This window comes from Tamandua tetradactyla, chromosome 16 (genome assembly GCF_023851605.1).
Source record: "Tamandua tetradactyla isolate mTamTet1 chromosome 16, mTamTet1.pri, whole genome shotgun sequence".
NCBI lineage: Eukaryota > Metazoa > Chordata > Mammalia > Pilosa > Myrmecophagidae > Tamandua > Tamandua tetradactyla.
The window spans coordinates 76,731,335-76,744,763 of record NC_135342.1 but is presented as its reverse complement, the minus strand read 5'-3'; the positions used below and the strand labels follow the sequence as shown (position 1 = coordinate 76,744,763).

The following is a 13,429-nucleotide window of genomic DNA, read 5'->3' as shown; positions in this document are numbered from 1 at the left end:
AGAGAGTTGGATTGCTCAACCTAATGTTAGGCAGAACACCATTTCCCTACTTCCAATGTTTCCCACAATGTAGAAGGATGAGTATCAGAGGGACACCCGTGGCTCCCTCCCTCTTCTTACTCTCTCCTCTCCTGGGAAAACAGAGTAGAATGGTGACAGTTCTGGAGACCAGGCCAGGGGGAGGAATGGTAAAAGGAATGAGAGATTTAGCTCAAAGGAGACTGGATGTTGTATTCCCATTTGTAAAGGGCTAGCATGCAAAAGAGTGCTTTCATTAGATTAAAGGAATGGGCAGAACGAAGTGCACTGGTGGATGTTCCAATAAGGAATGTTTTAGCTTATTATAAAGAAGATATCTTAACTATTAACATTGCACAAAAGTGGAATGATTTTCCTCAAGAGGTAATGAGATCCATGTCACTGGGGTTATTCAAACAACACCACTGGGTGAAATGGGCTGCTCCTGAAAGGGCACTCAGATATGAAGAGATGGTTGGTCTGAATTAAAATTCACCTATGACTTCTGTAAACCCCAAAGTGGCAGAGCGAGATGTACTTTTCTCACCATATTTTTTCTCTAATATCACAACTAACGTATGGCAAACTGAGCAAGACAGGGGAGGCTCCTTTTAGGTGGTCAGACCCTGCCTGGCAAACTGGGTGGGTGCAGTGGAAAGACCCCTCCCTGGCACACACACACCATGCTCCCTAATAGAAGGAGCACCACATGCTCCCGAGGGAAACATTCGACAGAAGAGAAGTTTCTTCTTCCCTCATCTCTTCCTCGGAAGAGACCCTGATGACAAAGCCACCCTCAGAAGTGATGCCAATAAATGGATGCAATAAATAATTAGCAGAGAAATGTTTGTCCTCTACTAGCTCCTCTCTAAAGAATATGAGGGGCCCAAAGTAGAGGTCACAACCTGCCATTCAGCCACGAGAAGGAGTTTTGTTTGGCTAACAGTGTAGTTTAAAAAACTATAAGTAAAAAAATTGCCAACTTTCTTAAAATGGGAGATTTTCACACACCCAAAAAGCTCTACATTTCCAGTTGCCCTTGAAAAAATCACACAATCTGGCAAGTGGCAATAATTGACTGGAGGTGAGAAGTAGCTGTCTTCTTTGGTCAGGGCATGTGTCCCATAGTGTGTATGAATCTCACCACCTGCTACCAATTGCAAGTCACAGAGGCCAAGCGCCAATTGCAATTTTCTGTTGTCATTCACCATCATTTAAAAAAAAAAATAGTCCTTAGTTCCCATGTCACTGTCAGAATAGGGAAAATAAAATCGATCAGGAAGTCTATTCTTAAGCCCCACCTGGCTCACCATTTTTCATTCCCACCTCCTCACTAAGTGTCAAAATTCACTTTGCATCCCTTAACGTGACCCACAGCTTCAAGCATCTGATGTTTTCCATCCAGAATGGAGCTGAGAAGTGAGAGAAGATTGTAAGGCTGTTAGGTGAGCAGAGGAGAAGGAGGGAGGCCTGAAGAAGAACGAAACAGCAGATGCCATCTGAAATGAACTCTACATGACCTGACAGAAAGACAAGAAACTTTTGGCTCCATCCTCTGAACTCCATGTGCATCCAAAGAGGTTAATAGTGGACTTTCCTTCTGAAAAATCTACTCATATCTAGGTTCCTCCCAGTCATGGGAGTGGAATGCAGCAAGGAAGACAATATTCCCTGAAATGACTTTCTAGTTTGCTATCTGTTGTGTGGATATGGACTTCCTTTGGCTTATTCTAGAGGCTTCTCTCAAGCTTTAATTAGGAAAAGTTGTGGGTGCTGGGTAAGGGATTCTGAGGAAGTGATTTCCTCCAGGTCATAGTCTGGGGCTTGCTACACTCATGTTGACCACTGTCATTCTCCTCTTCCAGAGATGGGAGGCTTCCCTAGCATCCTCTTCCCTTGACTGGTCTTCATCCACTTTGGTAATAGTAACAGCTGTCAGGTACAGGCACTGAGCTCAGCCCTTTTCATGTATTATCTCATCCCATCTGTGCAGGTTTGAAACTCTTGTGCACCCCAGAAAAGCTGTGTTCCTTAATCCTTATTCAAATTGTTGGGTGGGATGTTTTTTATTGTTTTCATGGAAATCTGACCCACGCAATTGTAGGTGGTACCTTTTGATTAGGTGCTTCCCATGAAGATGTGTCTACACTCATTCAAGGTGGGGTTGCTTACTGGAGCCCTTTAAGAGGGAACCATTTTGGTAAAAGCTTCAGAGCCAACAGAGCCCACCCAGCCAGAGCCCTTTGGAGATGCAGAAGGAAATTCTTCCAGGGAAGCCTTATGAAATGAGGAGAGAAAGCTAGCAGATGTTGCCATGTACCTTCCCAGCTGAGAGAGATGTCAGAACCCAAAGACCCCAGCAGACACCAGCCACGTGTTTTCCCAGCTGACAGAGGTGCTCCGGATGGCATCAGCTTTTCTTGAGTGAAGATACCGTCTTGATGGTGCCTTCATTTGGACATTTTCACAGACTTAGAATTGTAAATTTGAAACTTAGTAAATTTCTGGTATATGGCATTCCAGTAGCCTTAACAAACTAAAATACCATCCTAGTAACAATCCCAGTGAGATCAGCATTATGATTATTTCCATTTTATAGAGAAGGAAACTGAGGTTCAGACAGGTTGAATAACTTGCCTTGAGTCACAATGCTAGTAAGTGGCAAAACAGGAGCAGGCAAGCAGGTCAGTCATTCTCCTAAGTGTGTGGTCTTAACCACTGAACCCTATTGCCCACCTTAACTGCAGCAAGGATCTTAGATACATATATGTTACAGCTTTCTTTCCAGAGAGGAATGCAATTTTGGTTTTGTTTCCAATCCCCTTCCTCATGATGCCCAGCTTTACTTTGGCTCTGTAGGTCACAGGAGCCCAGCATGCACTGGTTTCAGAAAACAGGATTCCGTGAATAGCAGATCCATTTCCAGTGCCTCCCTGACCAGTCAAAGACTTTGTTCTATAGAAAATGGAATTTGGGCTCGAATTCCCCTAAGGCCAAATTAAAATGGATCTAGTCCAATCCTTAGACCTAGAGTCCTCTTTACACCATCTGAGCCTGATGTATCACCCCTCTTCATCCCATCTCTGCCCTTGAGGTCCTTGAGCTTCCTGCTGACCTTTGGTCCCCATCTTGTTTTTGGGGGCAGTGACTTCTCTCACCCCAGCCCTCCATTTATCAACTTCGGCTCAGCACAAGGAAATTGTTTGAACTGTTGACTTTTTCTGATTTGACCATCACCAGAATACGAGTGGCAGGGGAAGTCATAAATGCAGATAAGACCACTGCAGGAGTGGGCAGGAAGCATGACTATCACCTAAAGCAGAACATGGGGAATTGGGATGCATAGGGGATGCCAGCATTTAGGGGGATGGAGAGAGGAAAATGAAACTATGGAAAAACTACCAAAGGGAAAGAAATGATCCTGTAGAAAGTGGCTGATGTAAAGGAGAAGTAGAAGCAAGACAGAGAGAAATAGGTGGAACAGACAGAATTCGGAAAAAGGTAGGAGTCAGAGAAGAAGAGGAAAATGATTAGCAGAGATGATGTTTGTTTTAAAACATGCCATTTTAAAAGTCTCTCCTTAAATTCCTGGAAATATGAATCAGGAGATCATGAGAGTGTCAGGTATATAAAACTATTGATTAGTCAGTTGTGTACAGAAGACAATTGATGCTACAAGAGCAGATAAGACTTAAATGGCAGAGAATGTAGCAAAATAGGAGGGCTAAGGAGATGGGGAGGAAGAAGAATCTGGGAGCTGTCAAAGAAGAAACAGAAAGGAGTGGGGGAATAATGGAAATGCAGTATCTTGGAAGGCAAAGAAGACCAGACCAAGAAGGAAAATATGGTCAGCATGCTGGAGCAGAGGTTAAGATCTGGTGATTAGGAGGTTACCAGTGACCCTTGAGAGAGCAGTTTCAGCAGCCTGGTTGGGCCAGAGGATGTCCAGCTTGTGCCAATTCATAGGTAAGCAGAAGCACACGTAGAACCAAGTCAACACAAAGCCCTGTCCCAAGCAAGCTAACATTTAAGTTCCTGCAGAACAATGGGGCCTCCCACAGCTCAACCATGTCACTCTGCCCTTTCTATACAGTTGACCCCAGCAAAAAGAACCAGCAGAGATAATAGGCTAAGCAACTAGAGGTTGGGGACAATCCTGTTGTGTCCAGCCAATGTTCACAAAAAGGGAAGGACATTTCATTAATTTGGATGGCTCACCCGTGGCTCATTCACCAACTACCATTCTATTGAGTCTAATGTACTCAGAGATTGAGAAGAGGGGATAGTGATGAAAGAGAGTCCTGATCCCTGACCACAAGCAGTTTGCAACATAGTTGTGGGGAATCTCTTCCCATGAAAACATCTCCCAATCAAAACTCCCCATCTAGAATGCCTAATAAAATCAACATTCAAACTTTAAAACATTACCTGGATTAGTATATCTTTCCATGCTTCCCTGCAGAGGGCCAAGGTGAAGATTACACTGGATGATAAACAGAATATGTGCCAAATTGAAAAATAATCCAATAGTCTTACTGGATTGTAGGATCACTGAGGGTTGTATGGACTCCTTAATTTGCCTCAATTGCCTCTTTCCTTGAGCTTTAGCCTTACTTTATTGTTCATGTTTCTCTGGTTTCTATATCCATACTTAAGGAAGATTGAGTTCTTCATTGCCAATGACATTTCCATCTGCACCATCCTTTACTGCCCTCAAATTCAATTCTGAAGCCAAACTCTCCACATCACGTCTCATATCATTACCTCCTCAAACCTTCCAGCCCCTGTTCATGGTATCATTTCATCTTCCCTCATCTGCATCTTCTGTATACAACCAATTGCCAAGTTCTGCTTCAAGCAGAATTACAGGCACCTAACAGATGTTCAATATATACTTGTTGATTGATTGACAACATTTTATGTCCTGAATAGCAACTAAGACTATGATAACAAGCTAATGATTGTGTTTAAGAGTTTGGTTTGCAGGGGCAGATTGATCTGATCTGGGTTAAGTCCTATCTGTGCTGCTTATTAGTTCAGAGAAGTGGCTTTGGACACAATTTCCTTGTTCATAAAATTTGTTATTACGCTTATGATGAGAATCAAATAACAAGTAATGAATATAAACTCAAAACAGAGCAGCTTTGTCTTTTAGTCCACTGTCAATACACAGCATGCTTATCCATCTAAATAACGTAAGATTAAATTCAAAGGAGCCTCAATCCCAAGATGATGCCAACTAGAGAACCCTAATTGGACTACATAAAAACTCCTAGAAGGGGTCACCATCCATCTTCAACCATTTATTTGGAGCATAAAGTAAAGATCTTAACCTAAAACACATCCCACTTCCCTTCTTTGTGGTACCCAGTTTTGAAAATTTCAATAAAAAATTGTCCAGCTCAACAAGCTTTATTGAGTACTAACTGTCTGTATAATGGCTACTTAATCCACTAGCCTGGGGTACCTTTCCACTCTCTTAGAAAGCTACTTTTTGAATGTTAATGAGATGCCTCCTTTGCAAGCTCTCCCGTGTCCCCGCACATAGGAGCTGACCCACCTCTGGGCTCCACAGCCCTTAGGAAAACTCTTCTGGAAGTCACCTCCAGGGCTCCACTGCACAGCTGTAATTAGATTATGGCTGTCTCTCCCATTGGGCTGTGAAGCATCCAGGTGGGCATCCAGCACATAGCAGACCCCAATCAATAGGTAATGCTGCAGGTGGGTGAGAAAACCTGGAGGGGCCAGGCTGAAAGGCTGTGGGTAGGAAAGCAAAGTAACATTTTCATCTCCTACCAAGTTGGGAGGATAAGCTAAGAAGGGTAGGGGAGGAAGGAACCTAGTGAATGTGGGTCAAAGTCAAGGAAAACTAGGAATTTTGTTCCTATCACTGATGACATAATAATATCATGGTCTTTTACATTTTTCTCCCTTTACTTCTGGACAATACGTGGCACATTCAGGGCCCTCACTAAGTGTTTGCTGAATGAGTACATGAATGTTTCTTCTCTATGTCTCTGTCAGCCTTTTCTTTTCCTTATTCCCTCCCTCCCTCCTTCCCTCCTTCCTTCCTTCTTTCCTTCCTTCCTTCCTTCCTTTTGGTTTTCTGTAACCCCTCTTTCATGCCTCAGTGGAAACACTCCTCACCTTTCCTTTCAAAACTCAATGCACAAGACCACTTCAAAGGTATGATTCCTGTACAAAGAGTGTTTAAGGCCACGGTACAGGGGGAAAACTGACATTGCCTGCTGTGGGCTGTGCTTAACAGGGAAACATCAGGACTACCACAGCAACAGTGGAGGTAAGTAATGGGGGCAGGGACAAGAGTTAAAGGGAGGTTTAGATTTCCTATTTGGTGAGGGTGTGTTTACTGGTTATCTTTCTCTTGGGAACAATGAAATTATCTAAAATTGAGAGTGTTGATGGACTGTGGACTTTGGGCATTATACATGATGCCTAATGAATGCAGGTGGCTGAAGGATGCAAGGACTGAAAAGTAGATGGGCGAACAATGGCATATACATATGATCGACTATTGTGCTGCTACAAACAGGAACAAAGTCGTGTCTACATTTTAGGACCACACCTACTCTTTGACACTAAAATCTAAATTTAATTTAGGTTGGCAAATTATGATAAGTAGCAATGTCTAACTGAAGTTTAGGTATTTAGAGATAAGAACAGATTAAACCTAAATTTTTCTGGAACCTAAATTTTCTGTAGCATAGTCTAACTCAACCTTTCTGGACAGATCATTTGAACAACTGAAACACAGGGGGCCCAGAATAAGAATGAGGGGCTTTAATCCTATATAGGTTAATGTAATGCCTAGATACATCCTACTATATAGTAAACAGATAATCAAAAGGTATTGGCAAAGTTCCTTGAGGAATGGGAGGAAAAAATAGGCACCTATTAAACTTTACCATCAGGGAATCCCTCTGATACTGTGTCAAACATTGGGGACACCCAAATCCATAGGCCAAGCCCTTGATCTTGAGGCTTGCTCTTGTGAAGCTTATGTAGGTAGTGGAGAAGCTTAGCGTAACTATAGTTATGCCTGAGAGTTATTCTGAGTTACAAAAACCTCTTTTGTTGCTCAGATGTGGCCTCACTCTTTCTAAGCCCAACCCTGCAAGTGAAATCATTGCCCTCCCCCCTATGTGGGACATGACATACAGGAGTGAAGATTTTCCTGGCAGCATGGGAGATGACTCCCAAGGGTGAATCCAGCCCTGGCACCATGGGATCAACAATTCCATCCTGACCAAAAGGGGGAAAAGAAGTGTAACTAATAAAGTATCAATGGCTGAGAGAGTTCAAATAGAGTCCAGAGGCTACTCTGGAGGTCACTCTTATGCAAACTGCAGTTAGACATTGCTACCTATCATAACTTGCCAACCCCCAACCAGGACCATTCCAGCCAATCCTAAAGAACACCTAGGGCAATATATAAGACTCTACAAAGGTTTCATGCACTTAGTTAACTTTCCGGAAAACTACAACCTCCAGATGGGTCCCTGGACCAGATAAGCCCTGAAACTTAGAGGGGCCAACCCCTCCAGAACATCAGACAGTTCCATCTCCCTACCCCATATTACTTACAGCGCCTTCCAAGACGAAAAAGTTAGAATGGCCATAGCCCAAATATCTCTAAAAAGTAGGACAGAAAGATCAAGGGTGATGGTGGAGTCATACAGAGAAGGTCGGGTTTAACAAACGATTATGATTGCTGAATCATTGGATTGAGTTTCTTTTAATCTCCAGTATCTTAGAGCAGCTAGAAGTAAAAACCTAAAATTGTAGACTTGTAACCCATACCAAACTCTGAAATTGTTCTACAACTAATTGTTGTGCTGTGCTTTGAAATTTATTGCTTTTTTGTATATACGTTTTTTATCACAAAAAAAGAAAAAAGTTGATAGTGATGATAAAAAACATTTATTCCTTCTAGCCTCCTATGTTCTGGAGTAGCTAGAAGGGAAAATCTGAGATGAGGGTATGGTAGCCCATGACAAACTCTGGGATCTGTCCTGCAACTACTTGTTGAAGGGTGCTCTGAAAACTATTGTTTTTTTCTTTCTTTGCTTTGTATATATATATTATAATACACAATAAAAAAAAAGTTAAAAAAAAATGCACAAAATCTCTCCTCCTGGCTCCCTCCCTCCAACTCTCTCCCTCTTTCCCTCAGTCAGCTCCTTCTCTCTCTCCCGCTCTCTCTCTTTGTTCCACTATCTCCATCTATAAGCATGTGGCGCCTGTGTGGGCGTTATCGTTTCCAGTTCACAGAGAAAAAACACAAGTCCGAAGGTCCAGAACTGATCAGAGTGGGGGGGGGGGAGGAGAGGGGGATGGGGAGGAGAGGGGGATGGGAGAGGAGAAGGGGATGGGAGAGGAGAGGGGGATGAGGAGGAGAGGGGGATGGGGGAGGGGGTCAGTTCAAGTCAGAGCACCGGACCCTGCACTGCTGACGTTTCCACACACGCTAATCCCTGGTGTGTCTCACTCCCAGCAGCGGATGCCCACCCCAGGCCCTGGGGAGCTGGAAGTTCCTGCAGGTGTGGGGCTCCCCGCCCCCAGGTGGGGCTGGGCCTCTGATGGTTGACAGGTGCAGGGACAGAGAGGTGCAGCTCCCTGGGCCTGGTCCCGCAGCTCGGAGTGTGACTTGGCTGGAGAACTCACTTTCCCACTCCAGGACTGGTTTTCCTTGGAAACCTCCCTACTGAATCCCTTTCGCATAAATCTTCATCTCAAGACCTGCCTGTGGGGAAGCCAGCCTCAGGCAAGGATGCCTTCAGGGTTGCTTCCACCGTGTGAGGCTTGAGATGTGACTGCAAATCCTGCCCTTCATCAATTTTGCAGTTATTTTTAAAAAATCAAATGGTCGCTGTAGTTTCGGGGACCTTGAAGATAAATACACATCCAAACACCGTTTTGTTGTTTATTTCTTCTTACTATCACTATGTTGCCTCTGAGAAAAAAGACCTTCAAACATCTTAGCAAAACAAAGGACTGAAAGAAGAAAGTTAATTTTTAATTTGTCCTTGGAATTGTCTGCTTGGGTCCAGAATTAAATATAACACAAAAGGCACTTTTTTATATTAATGTTTTCTTTCTTCTACATATTTTTATTATATAAGTAATATAACCTCCTTAGAGAAATTTGAAACTTAGGGGGTAAAAGCCACCAAGCACTCTAATCTAATCATTCGCGGTGTTTTATCACATGCATTGACATGGTTACCTTCTTGCACAAATCCTTGCATCTCCTGCTTGTTTTCATTTATCCCAAGCAGTTTTCCTTTTGTAACACAGTCCTTGAGGTTTTCATTTTTAACAGCTGCACATTGTTACACCCCCAGGATACGCAAAATAATTTCTACTCATTTTGGCTGCTTTTTATAGCTCACAATTTTAAATGGTAAGACTTGGTGGAAGAATTTTATGAATATGACATTCTGTTTGGTATCTAGCCCTTTTCCCTATTTCAGATGATTTTATTTCCATAAACTAAAAATTATTGGGCAGGGGATTAGTACATGTGGCTTTTGATATACACTGCCTTATTTCTTCCCCACCTCCTTAAAAATATGTGTACCAAATTTCAACATAAGCCAACCTGAAACAAAGGTTATTCTAAGTCCAGGTTGCTGCTTGTTCTTTTGGTGAGTTCTGGTCTAACTAAACTGACTCATTTCATATTTTTCTGTTAGTTCACAGGGCTTGAAACCTTCTATAGCATTAGAGTGAGCCAATGGCATTCCTTGTGAAAATGACAAAGAACCTGAAAATGACATTTCAATCACCCTTTAATATATCTATTTACCTTCTTAGTTCTAAATGTTCTAATTACAAAGGATTTCCTTTAGGGATGAGTCATTGAACTTGAATGGCCTAATTGAATCACTCATCTTCCATGACACTAAACACAAGTCAGTACACTTCAGTGGCTGACATGGGATCGCTCTGAATTGGGTGTACATTGTGTGAGCATTTATGCATGCCTACATCTTTAAAAACAGCAGATAAAGAACACTGACAAAGTAAGCAAGCAAGAGACGCTTCCTGTTTTCTCTGTTACCCTGAGGTTTGCCTGAGTTGATCCTCAGGTTCAGTAATCTCCTTTATAAACCTTAGAAGTGCTGCCCCTGAAATAGATTTTCCCAGGGATATTTAGACTTTCAGGATATTTCATCCCACTATGATGAGCATGGCACTGCCATTGTTTTTCTCAGCATGCATAATTGCTCTGTCTTCTCTCACACAAGTGGGAAAGTTACAAAAAGTAGATATGACCCAGAATTATGAAGTCTGGGTATGCAGGTGCGGTACACAGAGCAGAGTATTTGGGGCTGTTATTACAGTTTTTCACCCAACCCATGGGATGCTCAAAAATGCCAGTAAAAAAATAGAAAACCCAGAGAGCCTCCTTGATGCATGATTCAAGATGATGCCAAATGCTGATGAAGCTAAATGTCCCCATAGTTTAATGAATTTTCTATCTTTGCACTGTTGGGTTTTTTTTCCCCTTAAAGAAACTTGTTTACTGCAGCACTTCAAAACTCTAACAAGCACCAACTTGCGTTTCGTTTTGATAAAAGCATTTCACTATAGGGTTAAAGTAATTGGCAACTTAGAAACTTCACTTTACTATGCACTTGTTGGTGAATTGCCCAAACACCTTGATTTGCTTCCAACCTTGTCCATTATTTGCCTTCACTCCAGCAGCCCACAGCCAGGGAGATGCAACCCTCCCAACAAATGATCCTGCAGTCGATGGCTTGACCTTGGGAGGGTTTTCAGGGTTAGGATAACACCGGGTAATCCTCAGAAAAGTCCTATCCAAGCTCAAACTTCATAAGCAAACAAGCCAGTTTTACAACTCAGAGAAATTTAATCTGGCCTCACACTCACAACTTGAAGCGCACACACACACACACACACACACACACACACACACACACACACACACACACACAGAAGAAGGGAAAACCCAGCAGCTCAGCTAAGAAGCATCTGGATTCTGGACACACTACCAGCTTGATCCATTTAAGAGACATTAGCAGTATAATGACAAACTTGAAGAAGAAGAGCTCAGGCGGGACATGAGGTTCTTGCAGCAGCCGCCTCAACAGCAGTGGTAAGTCGCTTTGATTGTCAAAAACCACAGCAAGGTACAAGAACCTGGCTTTGTGAGCTTACTCACACACGGCAGGAAGAAGAGTCTAACTGCAGAATCTGGCCACCAATCTGTCTCAGAACAAATTTCTAAGTCAAAAGAGACCTATGGGACTTTCCTGGGCACAGCAAAGCATATGGACTACCGCTGCTTTACTTCCTAATATTTATTCCTGGGAAATGAACAAAATAATTGCTTGGGTGCATTCCACCTCCCCCTTCCCTCTCTCTCTCCCAGCCGGTTCGATGGAACTGCCTGAAGAAAATGAACCTATAAATTGTAGTTAAATGAACCAATAAACGGTAGTAAAAATCGTCTGGGTATGTTGCTTTCATTTGCTCCATGCCAAGAATTGTATCTTTAAGCCAGATTTGGAAAAGTCCCAGTAAGGCAAAGCCAGTGCCAGATTCTGCCCGCAGAAAGAACTGCAACGTCGTCCGCTTACCTGTGACCAGGACTGCCTTTTGATCTGCAGGTAACAGCTCGCGGCCAGGTAAGCGTGGATATATGAGGAAGCATGACAGGGAGAAGAGGATCGAGCCCCAGAAAAGGGACAAGCTGAGCAGGCAGGCCCCTCCCCAGAGGCCCGCCAAGCATGCCAAGCCCACCTGTCTCCCCACCTGCCCCTGGGTTTTCTTCAGTTTGCAGAGAACCATCCCCCCCAGCACGGCGGTGACAGCCAGGCAGAGCCCCGCGGGGTCAGAGAAGAAAGCGCTCATCCTGGCCGTGTCTGGCTGCACCTTTGTGTGCTTAGGGCCAGGGAGTCCAGTGGGCAAAGGCGGGAGGCAGCCCGAGTTATAGGAATGCAGAGGCGAGGAAGGAGGGGAGCGCACGAGCCTGCACTCTTGCAATGAGCAGGATTAACCATCACCCCGCAGGCATATAGTTCCAGCGGGTAATTCAAACGGGCGTGCAGGGTGATGTAAATACCAGGGCGCCACCTCCTCAGCGCCCCCCCCACCTCCCTGCACAAACAGCACAAGGCATGCACGTACGCACCCACACCGAACACACACACCTTGTTTGACTTTACTGACAGCTCCAGCTCTGGAAAGATAACATGAGTTGGATAATGATTGACAGGACAAGAACTGAAAAATGAAGAACAGTGAGGAGCAAATCCCCCTGGTCCCCAGGAAATCAATTATGTCTGTGGAGTCAATTTTCAGGCTCTGGAATGCGTGCGTGCGTGCGTGTGCATGTGCGTGTGTGTGTGTGTATGTGTGTGTGTGTGTGTGTGTGTGTGTGTGTGTGTGTATCCAGATGGCCAGTGAGCTTCGGAAGGGATGGCTCTGAAGGGACGGCATGACTGATTCTGTCCCCGCCCACGAGAGTCCTGCCGCTGCCCAGCCCAGTCATCCTGAGGGGTGAGGGGCAGACAGCGCACCCGAGGGGAGACGGACCCCACAGCCCACGCCACACTCACCCCCACATCACACCCACCCCACCACACACCCCCTACACCACACTCACCCCACCCCACTCACCCACACCACACTCACCCCACCACACTCACCCCACCACACTCACCCCACCACACACACCCCCCCACACTCACCCCACACCACACTCACCCCACCACACACACCCACACCACCCTCACCCCCACCACCCCCACCCCACACCCACCCACACACACACCACACCCCCCCCCCCCCCCCCCCCCCCCCCCCCCCCCCCCCCCCCCCCCCCCCCCCCCCCCCCCCCCCCCCCCCCCCCCCCCCCCCCCCCCCCCCCCCCCCCCCCCCCCCCCCCCCCCCCCCCCCCCCCCCCCCCCCCCCCCCCCCCCCCCCCCCCCACCCCCCCCCCCCCCCCCCCCCCCCCCCCCCCCCCCCACCCCCCCCCCCCACCCCCCCCCCCCCCCCCCCCCCCCCCCCCCCCCCCCCCCCCCCCCCCCCCCCCCCCCCCCCCCCCCCCCCCCCCCCCCCCCCCCCCCCCCCCCCCACCCCCCCCCCCCCCCCCCCCCCCCCCCCCCCCCCACCCCCCCCCCCCCCCCCCCCCCCCCCCCCCCCCCCCCCCCCCCCCCCCCCCCCCCCCCCCCCCCACCCCCCCCCCCCCCCCCCCCCCCCCCCCCCCCCACCCCCCCCCCCCTCCACCCCCCCCCCACCCCACACACACCCACACCACACCCACCCCACACCACACTCACCCCACCACACCCACCCCCCCACACTTACCCTACACTACACTCACCCCACCACCCCCCCCCCCCCCCCCCCCCCCCCACAC

General features: G+C 46.4%; 1 protein-coding gene across 1 annotated transcript in view; it reads right to left on the bottom strand.

The window, feature by feature from the left end:
• Nucleotides 1-12,063, bottom strand: part of HSD17B2 (hydroxysteroid 17-beta dehydrogenase 2) — a 70,684-nt gene extending 58,621 nt beyond the window's left edge. The window contains exon 1 of the mRNA XM_077133663.1: nt 11,646-12,063. Coding sequence (XP_076989778.1) covers nt 11,646-11,919 — 274 coding nt within the window. The 5' untranslated portion in view covers nt 11,920-12,063. The remainder of the gene's footprint in view (nt 1-11,645) is intronic.
• Nucleotides 12,064-13,429: the final 1,366 nt, after the last annotated feature.